The sequence below is a fragment of the Daphnia carinata genome, chromosome 4, assembly GCF_022539665.2.
Source record: "Daphnia carinata strain CSIRO-1 chromosome 4, CSIRO_AGI_Dcar_HiC_V3, whole genome shotgun sequence".
NCBI classification, from domain to species: domain Eukaryota; kingdom Metazoa; phylum Arthropoda; class Branchiopoda; order Diplostraca; family Daphniidae; genus Daphnia; species Daphnia carinata.
Window position 1 is genome coordinate 1909768 of NC_081334.1, and position 25322 is coordinate 1935089.

Below are 25322 nucleotides of genomic sequence, written 5' to 3' on the forward strand. Positions count from 1 at the left end.
GATAATACAAAATTATTTATTAAGAACAAAGATTTCTAATTACACACTTTTTTGGCTTGGAAATGTGTAACAGTTTGTTGGGCTTGTTAACACATCATTCTCAATTGACAGGTCATCAAAATCTGGTCCACATGCCCATAATGTTTCAAGATCATAGATCTTTCTGAACTTACTGGAAAATATGTGAAGGGCAATGTTACCTAGATCTAAGGCAATCCAATCTTTGTTGTTTTTTCCTTCTATAACTGGCAACAAATCTGTTGTCAAACAACGTCTCTTTGATAATTTTCTTAGAAATTCTGCAACAACAATAAAAAATTGTCAACTCATCACTTAACTGATGTCATTAATTCAATACAAGTACCAGCAACTGCAGTCATTTGTTTAGGAGACTTCCCTGTGGTAATCACCATGTAATCCACATAACTTAACTGTGAAGGAACAGCAATTACAACTATATCCTGCAGCTTCTGTTGGTTCAAAATTTCAACAAACTCCTCTATATCAAATATTCCAGTGGTTCCACGCTGTAATGAAATTCCTTGGAATTCATCAAACTCTTCAACTATTTCTGAATCACCAATCCTTTGCCAATTGCCTTCAGCAAACATTTTTTCTTCTTCTGATTTGTTTTCTACTAGTTCTGTAGTATAGCTTCTTTGGAAATTGATATTTGTTGGTGAAGAAGACGGAAATAACAAGGCCCTTGCATGCCGGTCAGCTGTATGGCAAAGGTTTCTTTCAACGCACGTTTCATTCAAAATTTTGGAAGCTATGCAATGATTATTTTGTTGATATTGAGAAGTGCGCATGAAATGAGACTTGTTAAACAATTGTTTTGTTAAAAGAGCTCTAAGTGAGCATTGGCGCCACATTTTTTACACAGAAGTTTGGCTGAATCACTGAAAAATAGCAGACGGAAGTTAATCTTTCCTTGTGCAGACGACATGGAAAAGAACAAAATAAAACAAATTGACTAGTCATGTCGTGTTTCGAACTCCCAGTCATGTATTTTTCATTCCTATAGCTAGTGCATAATTATAGTGAACGAAGTTCAAACTAACAATTTAGATTAGATAGTACACCCTTAAAACAAAGTAAAAAAAAAGAATTCATATAGTTTGCACCGAGTAAAATTGTTGTGACACTATCGCCCACTGTCAAGCTAACCTGCCAAACGTTAAGTTCCAACAAAACTTGGCAATCTAGATTACAATCTAATTACCAATTACCCCGAAGAACAAAACTTTTTCTCGTGTGTTACAGCGTACTATAAAGTAGTTGCTACTAATCAATTTATACAGGCATTTTGAGTTAACTCTGTTTTGAAATTTGAACCGTAAGAAGGATATAGCAAAATCAAACATCCCTCAAAGAATGTCATTTCTTACCCAGTTAGCCTCAGCAGTGGCCACCAACTTAGTGAATTCATTGACATCTTCCAATATCATAGACCCAGTAAAGGTTATTGAAGTTTCTTCCACTTCACTTGTTACTAGAAATATTTGTAAAAGAGATCAATGTATAGTACTATATGGAAAGGGTGTGGGTACGAATACTGGCTTTGAGCTGATCATGACAGGCAGTAGAGACAAAGTTTATAGGTAAAGTATGTTTCACATTCTGAAGAAATGCAAGTACTGAAACCCCCACTTTTTAGTCTTTGCAGGTCTGCTGAAGTAACATTTGTAGAACACCATTTTGAAATGGCTAGAGACAAACTTCCATACCTTACAAGAATATCAACCGAGGTTGGCTGTAAATCATAAAATTTTTGGCTTTCCACTATATTCATGTTTAAAAAATTTGTATAGCTTTGTGTGCTTCCCCAACTACAAGAAGTCTGGTCTCTTATAACAACTAATCCATTCTGGACTGCTGCACACATAGTTGCCCACTATGGTTTACAAGAAGGCTTGAAAGAGCCGTCCTTTTTGGCGTATTACTTATCCCTTAGCTCTATTCTAGCACATGTTAGATAACAGAGATTATTTTTATTAGTCTGCTGTGCATCATTGACGAATCCACTGGAATGACGCCGATGCACGTAGCAGCCAAAAACGGGAAAGCCGACTTCGTCAAGGCTGCAATTGCTGCTATGTCTGGAAATGTCCAGTTTGATGAAGGGGATGCTAAAGGAAACACTGTATACCATTACGCTGCAATGGCAAACAAAGAAACGGTCGAAGTAAATCAATTGAGTTAAATTTTTTCCTGGCTGCATTGTATTTATATATCATTTTCCGTTATACAAAGGCGTTAGCTTTTTGTGCTTTAGATGGGACAATTAACTCCAGGAATAAAGAAAATCTGACGCCGCTCCATCTAGCCTGTCAGGCTGATAAACCTGATTGCGTTAAAGCACTTATTGCTGCTGGGGCAAATATCAATGTGGCCAGCAACGAAGAAGGCTCTATCGTTCAAACTGCGGTCGCGAATAGTTTTGCATGTGCTAAAGAAATTCTTACTGCATTCCCCAATCAGCTTCATGTCAAAGTAAACTAGACTGCAATGGAGTTATGAAAGCCGCATTTAATTATTTCTTCTTTTTAGGACATGAAAAACGGAGGTACACCACTACATTGGGCTACTACAAAAGAAGTTGTTATGGCTCTTGTAGAATTGGGCTGTTTCATCGATGCTCGGAATTTTAGTGGCCAGACTGCTTTACATGTAATGGTACAGCGAGATCGATTTGAATGTGTTGTCGCACTGTTGAGTTGTGGTGCGGATCCAAATTTAGTCGATTCTAATGGCAATTCACCGCTTCATTTAGCTTCTAGTTCTGCAAGCCTGTTAATAATTCAGGTACTATTATAGCTAATGTGGGATTCAAATATTGTGTAACGTATATTTTGGCAGGCTTTGTTAGTATTTGGATCGGATGTGAACATGCTGAACGATCGGGGTGAATCCCCACGCCATTTAGTCGCAGGAAGGGGTTCTAGTAGTGGTCCAGCATTACTCTACTGTCTTCATGCTGTCGGGGCAAAACGGTGTTCCCAGAAGGCGCCGAAATGTGTAGATGGATGCAGTCCTACTGGGAAAGATGACGGCCAATCATCTAGTGCAGACCAAATTCCACGTTCCCGTCACCTATTTGATGCCATGCTTCATCAGGTTTGCCAACATTCCGCAACCGCTAATCAAGCACCGTAAGTTCTAACCGAAACAGATTCCCCGTTAGCCGAATTTGAATAACAATGTGCCTCATTTTTGCATTCAGGAAATCAATCGTTGGTGGACGTGTTTTGTGTTTAGATGGCGGAGGGATTCGTGGTTTGATCCTTATCCAAATGTTGGAAGCTTTGGAGTTAATCCTTGGTGGTCCGGTAATCCAGCATTTTGACTGGATCTCTGGAACTAGTACGGGCGGGATTCTTTCACTAGCATTAGCATGCGGTAAATAATAATTTTTCAATCTCATTATAGTCATTTTTTTTTCACTTTAGTATGGTTTTCCTGTAGGAAAATCTGTTCGTGAATGCAAATCGATGTATTTTCGGTTTAAAGACCAAGTTTTCGTCGGTAAACGGCCTTATAACGCTGATTGTTTGGAGGGATTCCTGAAAGCCGAATTTGGCGAGCGAACTATGGCAGATATCACAGGTCCTAAGTAAGTCAAGAACCGAAGTGTAAACCCGTTAATATTCTACTATTTGCATCGCACTAGATTATTTGTCACTGCCGTGATTGCTGACATGATTCCCGCTGATCTACATATGTTTCGGAATTATACATCGCCACAGGATCTGTTGAGTCTACCTGAAGCAACGGTATCTAAAAAACCCGAAGAACAGATGGTATGGCAGGCTGCTCGGGCTTCTGGGGCAGCACCTACTTATTTCAGGCAATTGACACACAAAACTCGATTTCTTTTTTTTTATTTTTAGCTAATTTTGGATATATTATTTACTATGACTATTTTTTTTACTATTTTTTTATTCTCCAACTTTTTAGAGCCTTTGGTTCGTTTCTTGATGGCGGCCTGATTGCAAATAATCCGACGTTAGATGTATTGACTGAAATACAGGAGTACAACTCGGTTATGAACGCTTTAGGCGCAGGAAGTTCAATTCCACCCATGTTGGTGGTTTCCCTGGGCACAGGTTGCAAACCCACTGAGCTGGTGATAAATTTCTAATAAGCAAACGCTGCTCATGTGTTTCTAATACAAAATATCATAGGTGACAAGTATTGATGTTTTCCGCCCAGAAGGTTTGATTGATGCTGCTCGTTTAGCATGGGGTGCGTCCGCTTTTTTAAAACTACTGGTTGAGCAGGTAAAATCGTTGATTTTTTAAAATTTAATAACATTATGCTGCAACATTGCCTTTATTCTCTAATTAGGTGACCTCCACTGATCGACGGGTAAATTTACTAGAAAATAAAAATAGTAAATACACGAATAATTTATTCATGCAAAAATAGGTGGTAGATCGTGCCAGAAGCTGGTGTAGTATGATTGGCTGTGCATATTTTCGGCTGTCTCCTTGCTTTACGAAAGATATCGCTCTAGACGAGACCCGCAGCGAACAATTAATCCCAATGCTTTGGGAAACTAAAGCTTTTATCCACTGTCATACTGCCGACTTCAAAAAGATTGCACAACTGCTGAAGGCCTAGATTGAATTGAACGTTTCGTGTTCTCTCGTTATGTAACATTTAAAATTGGCAAGTAAAGCGAGGTTTGTTTTTCTGGCAAAAGTTGGATTGGCAAACGAAATACACTTTCATTGCATGAATTACTGTTGAATTTGACCAACAAACGCATATTCGTTCGTTGTGCCAGCAGAAACAGACGCATTTTACGAGATTTATGCAAAGTTAATTATGTTTCATGAGTCCCAGTTTAAAGTAAAGTAATTTTAAGAGTTGTCGTAAACAGAGTGTTGAGTTTTGAGCACGCTGTACAGTAAATAATACTGCCAACAAATGACAACGCAGTAGTAACTAGAGACGAAAATTCGCGTTCTCGTAGGATTTCTAGTTAAAACGGTGCTGCTATAGAAAATTACGTAATCACGTTTCATGCAACAACCAGTGATTCATGTAGCTTTGTGGTGGCGCGCAATATTTTCGAAGTTTTGGGCGGCTCCAAGTTTGGCAACCGTTGTTTTCCGCACCCTTGAAGACAGAGAACGTCTGCTATTGGAATGTACGGTTGCCCAAACCAGTGTATAGCCCTCCTTCCAGGAACCCCACACCCATAGTGGACGTTTTGACAACCCGGATCAGTCTTTTGGACAATGATCTTGTGAGTGTTGTTCGTGAAAAACGAAAATCTCCAATGTCGATGATATTTTCTTTTAGCTTTTGAAGTGCATTCGGATCGGTGTTAAGTGTGGTTACTAAAAATGAGTGGTTATGGCCGTAGAAGAAGTCGAAATATTAACCACATCAATGTTTGTGTCAAATATACCATTTTCTTCTTCAACTTTGTGTTTTGGGTATGCAAATGTTAGGATTTGCGGGGACGCTTTGCGTTATAAATGATGCTTTTTGTTGTTTTTTATTTACAGCTTCTTGGTGGTATATTTGTTGGAGTTGGACTTTATGCATTCTTTGAAAAATGGAAGGGCACAGGCTACAGTCTGGTCTTGAACGCTGAGCAAATGATTCTCGATATTTCTATCATCATGCTTATTGTTGGTTTTGTCATGTTCACTGTGAGTTTTGCTGGCTGTGTTGGGGCTCTGAGAGAGAACTCCTGTCTTCTCAAATTTGTAAGAAATCAGAAATTTATATTTTAAAATTTTTCTCATTAGTATAGTTTGTTGTGTTTTCTAGTACTCTGCTTGCCTGTTATTGTTTTTCATAGCTGAACTGGCCTTGGCTACACTTGGATTTGTTTTTCCACAGAAAGTCACAGGAGTATTAGAAAAACACTTAACTTCCAAACTCATAGAATTCTACAGGGAGGATCCTGATCTCCAGAACATAATTGATTTTACCCAGCAAGAAGTAAACTCTAAATAATTGATATTAATGATTCTTTAGTAACCAAAACTTGCATCTATCTTAGTTCAAATGTTGTGGCTTGAGCCAAAGTGGATACTTGGACTGGTCTCAGAATGAATACTTTAACTGCACAAAAACCAACCCTTCTGTTGAAAGATGTGCTGTGCCCTTTTCATGTTGCAGGAATCCTGCAGACATCAATGTAAGTATACATCATTTTATGGTAAAATAATTTATTTTCATATATACGTTCCAAAACTTTTTAGACTGGTCTGATCAACGTGATGTGCGGTTACGAGGCCCAACAACTTACAGTAATATTATATCTTTTGATCTGTCGAAATATTATAAAAATAAAAACCATTTATAGGAGCTTGAAGCCGCAAAGAAAATCCACATTAGCGGTTGTATTTCTATCATAGAAATGTGGGTGTATGGAAATCTCTATATAATAGCGGGCATAGCCACAGTCGTGGCTTTTGCGCAGGTAATTTTGCTCATAGCTTCATCATTTAGTATTTCTCTTTACGCACTGTTCTTTTTTAGCTTTTCGTGATTTTCTTGGCGAGAACCCTTGAGGGACAGATTCAACGGCAGAAGTCATTATGGATGCGCTGAATTTTACGTAAGGCGCCAGTTCTCTGATTTCAAAGATCATGGTCAACAGAACAAACACCCTATTTTCGGTCATACCTTCTATAAAATCATGTTTGCTTTATTCGCGTGTTTGTCGTGCATGTGATACTGCCTCTCTTGGCGCCAGAGAACTCCGTAGCATTCTCATGATGTAATTTTCATCGTTCAAGTTTCGTTTAGCAGAAATAAGGAAGATCACTTTTTCTAATAAAAAATATAAATAAAAAAAATTATATCTATTTCTTGTCTGTTAAAGATGCAATGAAAACGTTTTGACGAAAAAGGGATACCCAATAGGGATATTAAAACATTTCATTTAAAGTTTCTCGTAATGACCGTTGCGTCCACAAGAGGCGCCTTAAACCGTGGCTCATAGGGTAGTTTTTTTTTTGTCATACATTCCTAAATTTGCTTAACGCGTGCAGTCCGCTGTCTGCTTTCCTCGCTAGATTTTACCTCTTGACCTCGTGTTAGTTGCGATTTTCGGCAACAAATTTACTCATTTTTCAATGCTGTTCAAGGTACGCTAGGAGAGAAAAGATAAAAGCTATGCTTAACAACTTAAAAGCTTTAACAGGGTTTAAGTTTATTACAAAACCTAGAAGTGTCGTGAAGCACATGGGTCAGGAATATCATCGGGATTTCGACTTACCTTGGTAGGTGTGTATTGTGTTTTTCAATTTCCACTTGCACACCGTAATCTGTGATTACTAACTAGTGAATCATTAGAGGATGTTAATTTTTGGAACCTAAAGCACCTTCGCAAGCTCCCGAGAATCAAGTCAAAACATATAAGTAATTGAAAGATTAAGATTTTAGCATGGACATTAACCATCCATCATTGTTTTGGTCTCTATAAGGTAAATTGTAGACTGTTTTGTTCTAATATGAATTTTTCTGTCCAGGGCACTTAATGTCTGACTTTCCATTACAGTGGAACAATTACAGCTAGTACTTACAGTAGTTACAACACATGAACAATATTGAAGCTTCTATAAAAAATGCAATAGCATTCACAAGGGAGTGGGTTCATAAGGACTGGCAAATGTTTTGATTTTGCCCTTGATCTAAGGAAGTTGTCTTTCAAACGGTAATGTGATGTCTTATGGGCACCATGTATAAAAAATCTTCATCAGCATTCCAGAAACTTCTTCACTGCAGCAGTTATCCTTTGGTAATAATCAAAAATTCTATGCATTTACTGAAAGATCCAGGAACGATTGCTACAGGAACATGTATGAACACTCAAAATCAGGTGTGATTTTGATCTCAACTCCTTTGGTCCTACATTATTAATGTCTTTTGGGTTAAAAAAGCTACGCCTGAGAAACTTCCTTAAGGAATAACATTAATGGTATTACTTTCTTTCATTTACAATTGGTTTCTAACTTCTAAGGTGCCACCAGCCAACTCAACAACCAGAGGAGTGCTAGACATTTGCGGGTGAACGTGAAAATAGTTGACCGCCTGTTAATTGTAATTCCGATTTTGCTTAAATTTTTATTTTCGATGGTGCATAGACATAGTTGAGTTGCTGGTAATTGTAATAACCATCATCCTCTGTTAAGTCTTTCAAAAATCGTAAGACCTATTAAGGTATAATTTTTCTGAGAACATTAAGAACCATCTTTGTTTCCTTCTAATATTTTTTTCTCTAGGTTACTTAATGTTGGTAATTTACATTACGCCAGAAAATACACCAGCAGTCAGCCACCAGGCACTAGGTTTACGAGTACTACCTTGCCTTGCTAAAAGTGTTAGGTTTCCCTAGGATCTGCGTAACCGTCAACGTGTTCGACTGACTGTCTCCGATTACGTATCTGCTGAAAGGTAATATGTCGTTTTATCGGACATACAAGCTAAAGAAATAAAGTAAGATAAAACGGGGGGGGGTTATAAATTATAAAATATGCTTCTCTGTTTGGGCTGATGCGACTTGACTTTATTCGACGGAACATGCCATTTCGATTGTGCTGATGGTTCGTGTTTATGGTAAAACTGGCGCATCTTAGCTGATTACCATTCTTCCTTAGACAATGTCTGGTTTCTCACTCGTCCTTTATTTCTCACAATCCCTTTCGGACAGCATCTAGCATGAGAAACTTTAACAGGGGAAATAGATTATCCGCTAATTTCTCTGGGATACTTTCAACGTGTTTTATACTTTTTTATTCTATCGTTTGACTGTAAGGACTGGCGCAGAAAACTAATGTTCTTTTTTTGTCATTTTCTTTGTTAAATTGGTATAAGCACAAAGGGCACATAGGTGCAAGCGATACCGAACCGCTTAGGTTTTAAATGCAAATTACTATGTCCTGTGGTTTTGAATCATTATATGGCCGCGTATTTGTATGTTGTACCGTGTATTTCAATGGGAATATCTATGTTTTCGAATAAACAATTTGTTCCCTAATTCATTTTTGATTCGTTTTGATTGTAGTTGTAAAAAAAAAACTAGATGTCGCTGGTGTGCTTCCAATATGGTGTTGTGAATACGTGTGACAGTGGTGTGAGCAGTGAAATCTGTGTTTGAAAGTTTTTGTTAAAAATGTTTTATTCCAGTGGAAAGTTATAAAAAACTAACTACTATTAAATGTTTTATTCCCTGTGACGTTTTTGGAAGTGAAGCACACTAAATAGTTCATTTTTTACGTACCGGCAATCTTGAAAGCTATCAATTCCAAACAGTGACAGATTGCTCTGCTACAAAACTTTGACCGTAGCATTCCAACATGCTACTCTGTTGTTCTTTTTAGAGGTATTTTACTTGTACAAGGCGCTTAGTATACCCTTTGGCATGATTCTGACTTTAAGATCTAGCTTGTGAAACTTACAACGGAAAAGATGCCAACCAGGAGGAAGTTCACCAACGAAGTGAATTCTTGGAATCAATACACCACTGTCCAATTCGCCTACCCTTTGCCCTAGTCATCAGAATCAGTTTTATTCTGATAAATGCAGCATGTTGCTCTTTCTTTGCTTTCCAACAGTTAACCACTATCAATCAACACACACAGACATGGACATCAAAACCAATCCCTTTTGGTATTTTAAACTTGAGATTTATCTAGTATTGCTTTTTAAAAATTTAATTTCCCATTGTAGGGCTCCCAAGCTTTCAAGTTCTTCAGCAAAATTACCAGCCCTGCAACTTTTGCAGTCTTCAAACAACAGGCTTAGGTAATTGTTTTCCCTGTTATAATTACACCAATAATCTTATATTCCACATGTAGTGACACTTTTTCTTCATATTTATTATTTAGTACTATGCCATCAGCTTCATTCCCATGCAAAATTGAAACAAAAATTCTAAGTTTTGCCCGTTCTTCGCTTCATCATCTGTCGTCACCAGGCTTTTCGCCCTATCCGTCGCCCAGTCATCGCTTCACCCTTCGCCCTGTCTTCGCCTCGGCCGTCTCCCCGTCGTCGCCTCGCCTGTCGCCTCGGCCGTCTCCCCGTCGTCGCCTCGCCTGTCGCCTCGTCCGTCGCCGTTTCGTCGCCTCGTGGTCTCCCCATCTTCGTCTCGCCGGCATCCTGTCGTCGCCGTGCCAGTTGCCCCTTGGTCACCTTGTCTGCGTGGTATCGTTATTTTTTTTAATGTATGTAATGTATAATGTAAACTAACCCGTTGGCTGCCACCCACCTTTTATCCCCTTTTTTTTTTTTAGCTTGACAGGGACGGGCCGCGCTGTTCTGCTCCATGGTCTATCTGCCATGGGGTGGAGCAGCGCCACTGCCCAAGATTGGCCGAAAGGCCTGTAGGCAATGCACCACAGGGATTCCCTTGATCGATGCGCTTGATGAGACCTGGGGTGTGCATTCCCGTAAAGGTCTCATCATCGTGTCAGCCCGGCCCCCTGGCCCCCTTTATCGCTATCCCTAAGATAGCGATGTAGCTACTGTAGTTAAGATGGCGTGGCAGCCAACGGGTTAGTTTTAAGTGTATGTATGTATGTATTGTATGTGTATTATGTAAAGTGGTGGATTTGAGGGTGGAAGGAGGGAAAATAAAAAGATTTTAAATTATTTATATTTGTATTTATTTTATTATATGGTGACTGATTTGGGGATCGAACCCAAGGAATCTCACACGCTTATCACGTGCTTTACCATCAATCTAACCACTATTCATTAACTATGAAAAAGCTATCCCATAATAACCTTGTATAGAACTCATTTCAACATACCCATAAAAATCTAAAGTTATGTATGAAAGGAGTGATGGCACAAAGGTAGCGTGCTGGACTGTAGTGTCGAAGGTCTGGGGTTCAACTCCCAGGCCGGGTGCTATTGCTGATACGACCACCGATAAGCGCCCCAAAAGTTTCTGATCGCCGAGGAGAAAGATTTTTTACATTTAAGGGCGTTTTGTGTGTCATGGCGACTCTGAGTATTGAACCCTTGACCTTCGGCTTCTGAAGCCGATGCTCTACCACTGAGCCATTTCACATATTTTAGTACTACTATTACTAATAGCGAATGTAGGAGTAAGATTTGGACTTAGAAAAATAAAAGCAAGCTGCCCTTTCGTTCACAGACCCTTTCATACACTGGCTCACTACGCTGAACGCTTACCTTCCTTTGCCTGTACATCACTTGGCTCAGAACATCGAAGCCAGAACCCAGGCCGCTTGCCCAATATAATTTTTTTCTCTGACAGATGTTTTTCAATTTTATCAGATATTGTACATGAGTTACAGAAAAATCCTAAATTTTTCTCTAGGGTATTTTCTACAGTACCGACAGCCCTTTTTCGTTTCTTCTGTCATTCGCCTGTGACGACGCTGACAAATTTTTCGTCGACAGAAAATTTGTGCATTTGACATGAAATTACAAATACAGCAAACAGAAAATAACCGTCTTATTCGTTATTTTCTATTTTTTACAACCAAACCCACACACATGTTGTATCTGTATATATAATTTGACTATATACACATGGTTTAGAATGGGAGACAACAATAAGATGTAAATATAAATAATGTGTTCTACTAAGCTCTCAATTTCAGAAGAATGGAAGAAAAGAAAAAAATTACTGATTACTCACGCGCAAAAAAAAAGTCGTTTCCAGAGCAATTCCAGTTGTAAGCAGAGAGAAGAACTTCGAAGAAAAACTTCTTCGATTGCCTATACAGCAGTTCATCCACATGTTTGAGGGAATTGCAGTTCCTGCAAAGGCAAAAAGCATTAACGTAAAATTTTGTTATCCGTTTTAGTATAAATAAATTACTTTCAAGCAACTTTTTTGGGCATACATACACTGATTAAAATCACCCACTATTTTACCAGACCATAGGCGATTTCAATTGAATTGGTATGTCAATGCAAGGATCACAAGGATTGTGACTTTACCTGGCATGCTCAGGAACACCTTGAACAGTCAATTTAGTATCAACTCCCTCATACCTAAATACCACAAAAATAGTATATCACAGCAAAAAGGCAATTCTTTAGGCATACATCTACATGTTAAAAATTATTTGCATTTTAACAACTCAAAGCCAATTTGGATTGCCAACTGGATTGCTATGTCAATGAAAAGATCACAAGGATCTCTACTTTACCTGAAATAAACAATATGTTGGTCATTTTTCATTTCACTGCAATATAATACATGATGGTATTATAGATTGATTACCTGCATAAAGCTTTACATTACAGATGTAGCTAGAAAACAATAACCTAAGAAATAGTATTTCATTCGAGTTACTATGAGAGTTCTACTAGCATACAACTCACCTTGATGAATTAAATACTTTAATGTTGTGCAGCCAGCACTACGTTTCAGCACCAAAATATTCAACAACTAATTGCACCTGAAAGACTACAAGACAGACGGAAAATAGTATACTATAGTAAAGGTGATTTTTCCCACATCAGTTACTTACGTAGTGTCACGGTTTTACTACACGAGTCAATAGGAAAAGAGTTCACAAGAAGTTCAAGCATTAACTTCAATTGTTAAATAAAAATACCAAGCAGTGTCGAAGTGAAATTATCCATACCACCGCTGCTAGACCTTTAAGACCATCCAACTTTTACACAAAACATTTTTCAATTCATTATCTTTCTTCATCTCAAATATATCAAGAAACTTAAACAAAGATCTATCTAGAAACCTTTTGCTTGTCTAAGTTAATACATACCCGTATATCCATCGAAGGCCAATAATTTCTGATGGGCTTAAGGCAGCAGGCAACGCCACGTAACAGACATCCAGTAAGGCTTACAAGGATATCTGTTTGGTATCAGGGCAGATGGTTTTGAACGCCATCTATCGAATCAGGCGTTTCGCGCGCCACCTGTTGGACATCAGCACAAGTAGATTCGCAACGTCATCTGTTGCAAAATAGCCTTAACAGAACTAATACCATTTATTATGCGAATAAGATTGGCACGCCATCTAGTGGGCAAAATCAGGACTTGCCACCATCTAGTAATCGAATGTGAAACTTTCTTCCGCCATCTAGTGGACCAAATGCAAAGTGGATATGCACGCCATCTAGGGGAGCAAATGCAAAGTGGCTTTTCACGCCATCTAGTGGACAAAATGCGAAGTGGTTTGCACGCCATCTAGTGGACAAAATGGCAGGTTTGCGACGGATCAAACGGGAAGTTGGTTTGCACAGCATCTACTGGACATCGGCGCAAGTGGCATTGCCACGATAGTATATCCCATTGTGTTCTTTGCAAAACCATACTTTACACGTCCATTTTTCACTGTCCACTATCATTCATTAGTACTCACCTTTATTTTATACCTGCATTGTTTTTTACAATTTTTGAATGAAGTTCCTCTCCCCAAAATCTCAGCATTTTCTACCGCCAATCCCCTGAACAGACAACCTTAATTTCGTGTGAAAGTGGTAACTTGTTAATCATTCTTTCAAGTAATAAAAACCTTTTTCCTATAAACTCATTTTCTTACAACTATCGATATTGCCACCAGTGAATTAAACTAAAAGTTAAATCATACTAGTTAAAAGAAGAATATTAGCTTGTTACCTTTCAAGTATGCCACTTCCACCAAAACCTCACCATTTTCTGTTTGCCATTCTTGGAACAAGCAAACCAAACTATGTAGTTACAAAACATCTGTTAATCAGCTAGCAGATTGATAGTAACCTGGAATAAAATGCTAAAATAAGTAAATGTTATTTTACCAAACGAGGTATATCATTCAATATTTGTGTGAACGTAGAACAAGCAGCAAATGTCAAGAAAAATAAGTTGGGTTCATACACCCATAATTACCTATAATTAAAGCAGTATTATTTGCTATCAATTCTTGGCATGGCACAGGCTAACAAAGCTCTACATAGCTTTGTTAGCGCATCTACATCATATTTTATGATCAGCTAGCAAAGAGTGACAGCAATCTGAAATAAAATGTGAAAATTAATTTGATTCTACTTTAACATTAATGCAAGAGGATGTAGAACTCAGAAAAACAAATAGTTGCTTAATTGTTCCTTACTTTAATGTTTAAGCAGTAACTTGCCGTTGAATGCTGAAACTTGAAACCTACTTAAAAAAAAAAAAAATTGAATGATTAATGCACAGACTTAGACCAACTCTGCTGAACATACTTAATTACTTTGTTGAAAATTTAATGTTCTGCAACTTTATTGCCCACTGGCTGTGATACTGTTTAGTCCTAAATCAGTGAAAAGAAATTTTTTCAAACAGATGCTTTAAAAATCAAATTATAAATACAAAATCTAACGAATTAATTCAATTCTAGTCATTGTCATCATGGTACATATCGAAAATCCCACATCGGCCACAGTTAAAGAAACGATGTTAAAAACTTCACTAGGTATACTAGCTGATGGAGAAGTACGGGGTAGTAACGGCTACAAAAACCCGTGGACCTGCACGTGTTCCGATTTAGTCACTCATCAGTACATTAACACAGACCATTCCGGTATTTGACACCATTTTACAGCGCCTGAGTGTTGAAGTTACTGTAACTGGTTTGTTACCACACTAACATCCCAAGATATTTCTATACTTGAATGCATTGTCGTCTGAGCGTAGAATAATAGTAACGCCACCTAGCCGTGACCCGCACCTACAGCCATGCGCGGCATCTAGTGATGATTCACATCCGCAGCACATCTAATGAGATGACTCCCGACGGCGACAGTTCATAATTATATGGTGGTCTAAAATTTCGAATACCGTTTGTATGGACATTTACACAGAAACATCTCTGGACGTGGAACTGCACTTGTTTCCCAGCGCTGTCTCCTGGTACAAGTAACAAGTATCTAAAATGTAATAAATACCAAACCATCCTTAGATCTTTCTTCATTTTCAGCTGCGACATTTAACATTGCAAACCCTTAAGAAAATCCATGGGCATCCTAATTAACACCAGTGCATATTTTCTGGCCATCTTCAATTGTCTTTCTTTGGTACTTATGCTCTTCCTTCAACTAACAAAAATGGGGTTTTGTTCTGTAGTACTTTTTAAAAAATGCTAACAAATAAAACTAAGTAAATAGCTAGTGAGTAGAACTAAAACTGCCAAACCTTGTGTAAAGGAGTGCACACCACTTTCCACCCATGCTGCCAACAAATGGCATTTCTAGCACAACTGGAAACAACCTGAAACTTGGAAAATTTCACATTTTATAAAACCAATAGCCTCTTTATAATTATAATAACATTTAAAAAACTTCAATTTAAAAATAACAACTGTATCAAACTTTAGCATCAATACCTGTTCAACTTAGGCAGGTAAGACGAAATAACCCAATTGTGAAAACATCAATAACTAAACTTCACATTTCGATACTTCATTGTTGGATAGGTCATAGGAGTTGTAATGTAATACCACTCTGTGCAGGAAATGTGTGCCTTGTTGTAACCAAGATAGAAAAACCTTTTTAAATACAAAATTTAAATGCTGATTTTCCCTGAGGGCTAGAATGTTACCTAAAACAAGAAAAGACCATGCTGTGAAAACAATCTTAATTGGTGTAACTAGGAAGCAAATTAAAAATTGAACTACCTTCAATCTTTTACCTTTTTCAGAAGCGTTACACTCGTCACTCTGTCTTTTAATAACTCCCTCTTTCCAATTTTCAAAAGCTTCTCGTTCAAATTGCGATACCTGATTTTCGCCACATACGTGTGCAATTGTAAAACTTCAACTTTTAGTAATATTAACGATTTTTTTTTCTTGCCTTAGAATCTTCCCGTTGACGTTCAAACCACGATTGCAAAGAAACGTGAAATGGTGACAAGCAAGAGCGTGGCGTAGGCTTAAAGATGTATCTGAACTCTTAAGCTCTGAACACGTTAGCCACCATCTTGGAACTAGGAGGCTAAATCTACCAGTGACGTGAAATTAACTCCTGATTTGCAGGAGTCTTTTTATAGTATTACTACGAGTCAAATGAAAATTATTTTAAAAGCGTGGCGCTTACCGAATCTCAGCAGATGATACATAGAAATGGGTGAATTTTCAACTGTTAACGATACGGCAATTATTTAGTGCCATTTCTGTTGCAATTAAAGCCAGGAGCTAAACAGGTTTGGCAAAAACATCGATTACAATAGGAAGAACGGGAAACGAAATGAGGGGCAGCCTAAACAGAAACCCTTCAGGCAACCTTTTTAAAAATTTCTACCCTCGCCATATGTTCCGATCAGATGGCGCTGGTGCACTACGGTGACCATGCATCTGCGTTGAAGAAATAGACGCTGATCTATGTAGCCTCTGAAACCGTTTTGTATCACCTACCGTTAGATGGCAGCAATTCGGGAGGATAACGATAACAAATAGCTTTAGAAAGCAGTTTTAATGTTTTGAAATCGCATAGGAAAAAGGCAAATAGCTAGGGGATTGAAATAATCCGGGCTTAATGCAAATCAGGTTGAAATATGTAAATTCGGCGCACATTCAAAATAAGTCGAACGTGTTTTCCGTTGCCAAACCAAACTGAAATGAACCACAAGTGTCACGTAACTGTGGGCAAATCGTTAGCTATGCTACTAAATATGATTGATCGAGCAATCTTGCTGTATGTTTTACACGCAAATCCAGCAAGTATGATCAATCCTGAACGAGGAAACAAAATGGCCATCATAGTGATGGGTTTCGTATACACGTGAATAACGTCAGAGATGATACAGCCAACGTTACGTAGGCTACATACTTTTCTCGTCCTCGACGCGGTAAGGGCAGAGCCGATTTTCACGCAGACACTCTCAACGTCTAAACTCGAAAACCCCATCGTAAAAACATTAGGAAAGAATGCGGAACATTACGACGATTAATTCGCGCCTTGTGTGCGTTTAAAATGGAAATGATTTCGAAATCTCGAACAAAAAACGGGGGGGAGTTAAGGAAGGCTGTTTTGAAAGTGAAAATGGCTTATGTGACCAGCTTCCAAGTAAATGCCGGAGAAGAGAGCGCTTTGGCGGCTAATGGGCATTACAGGAGTGAGCCAGAGCGGCATTAATGCGCAACAGCAGCCGACTACTTAAGGGACGAGTGAGACGCTCGGCAAAACAATTCTTTCGTCGTTCATCAAGGCTCTTAATACATTTCACGCTTGTGGGTGTGGCGTTGCCGCTGGGGAAGGACGCAAGATGAGCAAGAAGGCAAGTAGGTGGTGCGACGGCAGTGGGTCGTGAAAATGGCAGGATAGGAATTTGTCATCTTCCGTGATAATCCGCCCGACATTGCCGATTTGACCTTTACCAACCGTCATAACGAATAAAAGCTCGGGCTGGTCCTCAAATGTTATGCTTTAATATCCTATATGTTTTTCTAGTCATGACGGGTGTCTGCACTGTATAAGATGGCTGCTATTCTTCCGATGTATTGACGTCCTAACCTTTAACGTCAAAACGATAGGGGCAAGCAATATACATAAAATGGAACGCAAGCTAAATGCATCGTCATCGAAATAGAATATTTTATTCTTTCATGTCGACGAAGATTGGCCATAAATTCTCTAGAAATATGCCACCATAGGCCATTGAGACTACATATATTACATGCTGCCACGCTTATCATTATGAATTGAAGAGCGTCTAACAAACAGCCCATGTGAATGAAAAAAAAAAAATTAATCAAAATTTTGGCTATGCTTCCCTATTGATAGTTTTATTATGCCCATTATGTCGCTTTACAGGCAATAACGAACGAACGACGAATTTCCCTTTCGACAGGTAGGCACCTAGACGGTGCACAACGTTTTTATTTGATGTTGTGTACTCGTTTCGTATACGTCTGATACTGTAAAGGCCATGTGGCACCTTTGTACCGAAATGCGTGTGTGGGGGATGCACAAAAAACGAAGATGATCGAGGAGCAACTGCATCTATACAAGAAACAGGGGGTCTTACCTTAGCCGACAATATTGACGTATTACGATTCACTATGGCATCATTTGGGTATTATCCTGTATCGACGGCAAGCTGCTTTACACAGAAGAGGGCCTGTTTTTTTTTTTCTAAATCCGTGTACAGAGGCTATTGGAAGTTAGACGACTAAAGGCAGTATAGTCCTTTCTTGGCAGAATAAATGTTATTCGTTCATTAATCCGCTTCCCCCTACACTCTCATACGCAAAAAACCGCATTAAGGTTTTCTCCTTTATTATAACGTTTTCATGAGAAGTCAATAGATTTCGTTTTCCTTTCTTCTTCGAGGTCATTTTCTTCACATCCGAGAGAGCTATTCTTTGGCCCGCGGTTACGTCACCGCATCCCTTCGCTTCCACGTCAACATGGTGGATCGGAAAAAGACAAAAGAAACCGAACATAAACGTAAGACAAATGACACGAAAGAAATGGTGTGGCGATACACGCGGGAGCTATTATGGCTGTGCGAATCGTCCTGTAACGCTAACCGTGAATCAACACCAGATGGTGTTGTCGTTAACGAGCCTGTGTCAGCTGTGATAGGATTGCGGCCGGGCTGTAAATAGGCTGACGTCGGCCAGAACGGCCAGAAACAGCCCCCGTTTCGCAAGCCTGTAGACTATATGTATATATACACACATCCCGTATAGTTAGGTTCTACAATAATACATGTGAACGTATACTATAAGCGGCAAGGCCGATAGATCTTGAGGGCATTGTGCGTGCGTGAGCGAGACTGAAAGGAAAGAAAGAGAACAAATGAAACTGTATATGCCAACAGTCTTTTCCGATTTCCTTCTCCATTTATTTCTATTTATTTTCGCCCCGATTCGTTTGCGTCCTGTGCAACGATCCCGATCCATCAATGAATCCATTCAATCGCCTTTTATGACTATATATATACGCCAGTGCGGGATTATGCTCCTCCCTTTTCCTCCTTCTCACCCCAACAACGTGCAGACACACACACACACACAAATACCGGAAGTATTGATTCAAAAGGCACTATACGCCAACATGTACAGCGGACGGTAAGTGCCCGATGGAAAACAGGCGATCCCGCATTAGTGGTGGTTGAAATCGAAAATAAACTTTTCTCTCTTTTTTTTTTAGAAACTTGTTTGTAAAAAATATGGGAATAATAGAGGCCTATAGTGGGGGGGGGGGGGGGGGGGGGGGGGGTTATAACTTTTAAGCAATTGTAAAACAGTTTGTTGACCCGCAAGCTCTTTTCTCTAATCGAAAAACTTGTCCTATATATTTTTTTTAATTTCAATTTTCATCTGATTTTATCTTTCTCGTCGTGTATCCTTTTTTTTTTTTTAATTCTATACGCCACTAGCAATATATAGCTGTTTTATTTCTTTTGATTAGCGCTTAAAACTCAAACACAGACTTGCGATCCTCTGGCTGATGCGGAATCATCCCTTTGTCTGTAAACTATCACTTAAGAACGTCGAGACAAAGATTCTTGATGAAGGCAGTTTGGATATCGATTATTAATAGTGCGTCTAACTTGTTTGTAAAAGAGATAAACGGGATTCCTCTAAAGAATTAAATTTTTTGATCACAACACGATGACTTGATGGGTTTTTTATTAAATCTTTTTTTTTTTCCTTCTAAATTCATCAGCGATAAAAACGCACGTGTCAAATGTAAACATATAAAAGATGAAGAAGAAAAAAGAAGAGCACAACACTCTGGGACAGCAGGAAATCGTGCGGATGAATCGCGTGGGTGCGTTTAAATATGATCAACATAGCATATAAAACGTCAGGAAAGTTTACCTTCATTTTATATCTTCCTACCATTGTTGCCCTTTTGCTTCGTGTTTTTTTTTTTTTTTTTACCCCGACGCATAATGTAGTTCTTCCGGATCATCCAACTTCTCAATATACGGCAGTGTGTGTGTGTGTGTGTGGGTGCATCAATCGGCTACAGTCTTTAGGCTATATTACACGCACTCATCCGCCGTTTTCGATCGAGCTATACGCTTTTTTTTCTATTTTCTTCTGCATATATGTATATGTTTGTTTCAAAAGTGATTCCGAGTCCATACGTAGCCGTATGCAAAAAAAAAAAAAAATGAAAATAAGAAAAAAGGAGAGAAGGATATGCAAAATACGCAGAACTATCGTCACTCCCGCTTTCTTATCGAATATTATTCCGATTTTTTTTTTTTTTTTTTTTTTTTTTACAGTCGAAAGGGGTTTGTATATAAAATAGATATATATATTTATATATATATATGAATGCCAATAATATAGAAAGCGAGCAGTTTTTATTTATTCACTTCCGTCAGTTTGTCTCACAAGCCTTTGAATCAACAATGAGATGCTTGGCCTTTCTTCTATAAAAACGTTTTCCAGAGCTAAACCTATACGGAAGCGTGAGACCTATGCTCTCACGTGTTACACACGAGTGTACATCATCTGTTTTTCGATATATTGCATTCAAAAAAAAAAAAATGTTGATGACGTACGAAAGTCGATCGAAGTCTGTTACTTTGTTTCAGTTGAAGGGTTTTCATCGTTTTCATTGTGCATTTCCTTGAATTCATCCGGTTGTTTCTAGGGCAAGCTCACCAGATGTATAACCAAAACGTTGGATATGCCGGGCTGGCTGTGGTCGTTCTTGATACTAAGAAATATTTCGCCATTTTCTTCGTAACTTGGCGAATCAATAAATGCTGGCCCCAAAAAAACCTTGACAACAAAGTCTATTTATATATTAGTTGCCATTGTACCTTTAATGTTAAATCAGGTATAGACTATATATGTGATATAAGTAGAGGGAATGGAAAAATAGAGGTACCATCCTAGTGAGGGAAAGGTACACGTACCCAATGGCTGGCCAAGAGAAAAGCTGCTACCCAATTGCGGGTGCACAGCAGTTGTCTAGCAGCTGTGTGACATTAATATTGCTCACCAGAGGTATATGGCAAACGTGGGCGACGGTGCGGAATTCATCCAGTACAGCGCCAGCCTCGTCTATATGCCACTGATTTCCGGCTACATATTAAAACTTCTCGTGTCTTTTGTTTTGTTCTGTATGCGCAGCGATTGTTTTCTGTTTTCCTGACACATTCAAGACAACTGATTCGCAGATCCCTCCTCAAAGTTTTTTTTCCCCATTGTCTTAAAGAACAGAAGACCAGAACCTTTCATTTGACCTTACGCTACACACGCGGCTTAGTTAATAAATGAATAAAGTTTGGAATCCCTATTTCTAAAAAGAACTGAAAAAAAAAAAGGAAAACTATATGAATACGGGAACATCTCACGGACGTGTTTGATTGAAAGTGAAAGAATAAAAAGACTTTTTCTCTTGGATATCGAGGACGCGAATGATGGCGGGACGTCAGTGCGCTTATAGCTATTGAACCTTATATAATACTGCGGTATCTATACGCCTACAATTTTTTTTTTCTTCTTTATATTTGCTTTTTTATTTTTACCGATAGGGATGCACACACACAGAGTCTCTGCGCTGATCTCTGCTCCGATAGCCCCCGTATAGGAAGCACACGCTCCCAATGGCGGGGTGAAAGCGCGAGCAAAAAAACTCCCAACGAAAAATAGAAATGAAGAAAATCCTTGTAGTCGGATGGGTTGCAAGGCCAAACAGCTGTTGTCTTCGCAGTTCAGTCGCATCGAAATAGGACTGCGGATTTTCTTCTCTTTTTTTTTTTTCTTTGTACACACAAAAGTTTTCTCTTCCATTCAAATTGTGTTGTATGCTTCTCTTTGGCGAGGATGTCCATCGTTTTCAACTCGGTTCATAAAAAGGAAATGGGCCATCCCCTGTCGACCTGTGCGCTATGAATGAAACGTATATTAAGCCAGTAAACGTTTCTTTTATAAATATAGGCAATACTTTATACATATGTAGATATTTACAGGCAGATTTATATAGTTTAAAGATTACATTCTAAAATGCTATCATCAGCTGTCGTTTTTTTTTTCTTTTCTACTCACCAAACTAAACGTGCACATCTCTTGGCTGGTTTCTCACCACAGTTAACATGGATTTCTGCGAGGCTTTTATAAAAAAAAAAAAAAAAAATCCATTAGAAATGCTTGAATGGGCTGTTATACGACGCTTCACACCAACTTGTGTTTCAAGCATGACATTTGTTGTCCGCATTGATTCGAAAATCGAGAGAAGACGTGTTGCCTCTTTTCTTGAAACGTTCAATGAGACACCTTACAGTAGGCCCTACAGCGATCTGGTCTTTTATGAATCATTCATACTCCGGTTGTGTTTTAAATTTTAAAGAAGGAAGGGCGTTCAATGTGTAACTGCGCATAACGCCAAATAATGTAAAAGTTTTGGGGGCGAAAAATACTTTGGCCAAGAACAATTTGTTTGAAATGCAAAAGAGCCAACGGCACCTCGCCATGATTTCGCAGTTCTTTCATTGCATCCATTGTTTTTCAGTGAATTCGTCCAACGTCTTGGGAACATGTCGTTTTCATCGTTCCACATTACGTAACAAAATCCCACACATACATCAATCAAATAATGACCTTAGCCAGATTTCTATTTACCCTTGTAGATTGACAACGGGATTAAATCAACACTGAGGCTGATGGCCAGCACTCTCCAACGCTGTTCTATTTCATTCAGCGAAAGGTCAAGTCCAACATCCCGCTTTCGTTCAACAGCGTTCCGATCTGTGTCTTACGTAACACTTTCCCATGTCTCGTTTGTCCGCATACGTAAATCGAAAATTGTTGTTGTATATCCCTGCACGCCACACTGGTCTATCCCACTCAAAAAAGTCCATGGACCAATCTATAAATACTACTATAATAATAAGTCGTATAACGTACAACCAAGTGGGTGACTGTATAGCTACGGAATATCACGTTTACCCCCCCCCATCCATCACTCACGCGGCTGTGTTACTCCGGCCGAACTCGCTCCCTTCCCGAATCAGCTTTTGCGTTTCAATTCAACCAGAAAGAGGGACGTATATATTTGTGAATGACATCGAATCACATTGGATTTCATAAAGACGTGTCTGTCAAGTCCGAAGTGTGTAAAGCTCTTCTCCTTCTATACTGGACGTATTAATCTGATGGCATTCGAAAATTAAAAAAAAAAAAGGCCAAGTTGAAGCTACAAAGTGCAATACAGAAGTGCTTTTTCCATGAGGAGATAAATGAATCAGTTCGTACATAGCTCTCAATCAGCCCAGGCTGTAATCGCACGGCTCTGTGTGTACTTGGCTCACTGCGGGTGACTTTGAACGATCGACTTAATCACGACCATCAGCTTCCTCTTCGCAGCGGAATTCCTCCTTGTTTTCACATTCATTTCCATACATCCGCGGCTCGTATCTATACAGCAGACATTCAACTATAGAAATCTCTGCTGATAATAACGTCATGCTGGGCTTTAAGAAAGACAAATTTTCTACGGATAGCTAGAGGATCTATTTAAATTAAAACGCAGTGCGTCACGACGTGTGTACCTATCAAAGACAAGTATCGGCGTCTGCACAAAAAACTCAATCGCACTGTGTACATACAACCTAAACATTATTGATCGATTTCATTTTTTTCTTCTTCTTCTTCTTCTTCTTCTTCTTTTACTTGGTGAGGAGGGGCGACTCGACTGATGGAATCGATCCATCATCATCCAGCCTCCACATATTGGAGTGTGTGGCTCGACATTCCTTGCGACGCAAAGAATAGGATAGGAAAAACGGCCAGTAGGGAAACTGGCGGCTCGTAGAGTGTCTCATATGTTCTCTCGTTTTTCTACGTGGAAATCTTACGTCTAAAAAACGTTTGGTTTCTCCAATAAAAAAAAAGAAAAGAAAAAAGGGTACACGTCAATGTGTATAACCAGCAGCTATATAGACTTTTTTATTTTTCAATTTCTATTGGGGAGGAAAAATATTTAAAGAAAAAAAAAACCATTGGGAATAAAGCAAGTGACGTGTTTATAACGTCAAGTAAGAAATAAGAGAGAGTAAGAAAGAAATAGACCAAAAAAAAAAAAAAAAGGAGCTATATATGCAGCAGTATAGTGTAGTTATTGATAACGTGTGTAGATATATCGGGCCAGGAGGAAGATGACGGTATATATAGTACTCGGTTGCCTCGTATGCGATTGTGTGTGTCTGTATATTGCGTGGGCGTCGCGTTTCCTTCCCTATATGCTCTATAGCTTTAAATCCGGACGAACGGATGAGTTCTTAATACCCTTGTGTTTCCTTCCCTTTTTTTTTCCTCCCCCTTTGACCCGAGCAGCTCCTTCCTTGTCTTCTTTCGTTCTCTCCATTTCCTTATCGCCTGCTGTTCTTTCACTTTTACGGCGCCCGTCAGCAACGACGCCAATGCTCCTCATTCATTCAACATCATTTCGCATGGAGTCCACTACGTTTAGATGTATGTGTATGTATATATATACAGAAAGAAATATCAAGAATATTTTAAAGATATGGATGCGTAGACGTATATATAGGCGGAGGCCTATATCTATAAACGTGGATGGAATCATAGTCGTGAAGACGTTCAACTGTTTAAGAGCGGTTTATGCTATCGGTGAACGAACTTTAATCTTTGGACAAAAAAAAAAAACATGAAATGTATGGCTTGGCTTTCAACACTGCGCAATGGAATAACAAATATATATTTCAAACTTTGCAATTGAGAAAAATACGATCCATTCAACTGTGAAGACGTGAGCACAAAGATATGCTAAGCCTATATTGGGTTTTTAGCTTTAGCTTAGGAATTAATGGTTGTCAATTGATGTAAGACGCTGCAATAAAAAAAAAAAAAAACAAGAAATAAAAACGTAACGAAAAAACCAAAATTAGAACATAATCTTGTTGCTCATTACGAGTTGAGTGATTTTCGTCGGGTAAGCTCTCAAAGATTTCAATATGTATCAGGCAAAAAAAAAAAAAAAAACGTAATACCCGCCCTCCCCCCTCCTTCGGCTCTCTTGTATAACAGCAATCACTCTCTATATATATAGCAACAACGTCATACATAATAAGAAAAAGGATTATTAGCAATCCAATAAAAGAGCATTTGATTTGAAACTCATCACGGGGGGTTGGGGGTGGAGAGGCGGTTCTCCGCATTAGATAAAGGCTGCGTGTATGTTCACAACATTCAAAAGAACTAAGACCATCCTCCTTCTTCTTCTTTTTTTTTTTTTCTATTTGTATTGGTTGATAGATGAGAAAGGTTCAGCTCTATGAATGAGACGAGTACAGGAGAGGGCCTTGACGTCATTGAAAAACCTTCATTTTGTTTGTGTCTTATATGCGGATATATTACGCACGCTATGGCAGTGACACGCCGTTTATAGCTATAG

The 25322-nt window shown here is 38.8% G+C and overlaps 4 protein-coding genes and 2 long non-coding RNA genes across 6 annotated transcripts in view; 4 read left to right on the forward strand and 2 right to left on the reverse strand.

Annotated features, from left to right (window-relative positions):
• LOC130694469 (uncharacterized) overlaps positions 1 to 17017 on the reverse strand; it is a 31739-nt gene extending 14722 nt beyond the window's left edge. The window contains exon 1 of the mRNA XM_057517553.1: positions 17013 to 17017. The gene's annotated coding sequence lies outside the window, so the exon portion shown is untranslated. The remainder of the gene's footprint in view (positions 1 to 17012) is intronic.
• LOC130694466 (uncharacterized) lies at positions 6 to 907 on the reverse strand. Its single transcript, XM_057517549.1, has 2 exons — positions 365 to 907; positions 6 to 299 (listed from the first exon to the last, which is right to left on the reverse strand). The coding sequence occupies exons 1-2, from the start codon at positions 873 to 875 to the stop codon at positions 40 to 42; spliced, it is 771 nt and encodes a 256-aa protein (XP_057373532.1). The 5' UTR covers positions 876 to 907; the 3' UTR covers positions 6 to 39.
• On the forward strand, positions 975 to 4745 carry LOC130694476 (85/88 kDa calcium-independent phospholipase A2-like). The gene is made up of 14 exons (XM_057517560.2): positions 975 to 1604; positions 1661 to 1751; positions 1815 to 1939; positions 2002 to 2188; positions 2257 to 2496; positions 2554 to 2808; positions 2863 to 3155; positions 3227 to 3402; positions 3469 to 3616; positions 3674 to 3850; positions 3961 to 4129; positions 4188 to 4283; positions 4351 to 4371; positions 4432 to 4745. Exons 1-14 carry the CDS (start codon positions 1378 to 1380, stop codon positions 4624 to 4626), a joined length of 2400 nt encoding a protein of 799 aa, XP_057373543.1. The 5' UTR covers positions 975 to 1377; the 3' UTR covers positions 4627 to 4745.
• LOC130694465 (tetraspanin-33-like) lies at positions 5190 to 6827 on the forward strand. The gene is made up of 7 exons (XM_057517548.2): positions 5190 to 5450; positions 5523 to 5726; positions 5791 to 5964; positions 6026 to 6163; positions 6228 to 6275; positions 6332 to 6448; positions 6508 to 6827. The coding sequence occupies exons 1-7, from the start codon at positions 5358 to 5360 to the stop codon at positions 6577 to 6579; spliced, it is 846 nt and encodes a 281-aa protein (XP_057373531.1). The 5' UTR covers positions 5190 to 5357; the 3' UTR covers positions 6580 to 6827.
• On the forward strand, positions 7008 to 7749 carry LOC130694491 (uncharacterized). Its single transcript, XR_009002054.1, has 4 exons — positions 7008 to 7118; positions 7175 to 7253; positions 7316 to 7457; positions 7532 to 7749. It is a non-coding gene; the product is annotated as an uncharacterized LOC130694491 (long non-coding RNA).
• LOC130694486 (uncharacterized) lies at positions 9232 to 10013 on the forward strand. The gene is made up of 4 exons (XR_009002048.1): positions 9232 to 9355; positions 9412 to 9642; positions 9703 to 9777; positions 9861 to 10013. It is a non-coding gene; the product is annotated as an uncharacterized LOC130694486 (long non-coding RNA).
• Positions 17018 to 25322: the final 8305 nt, after the last annotated feature.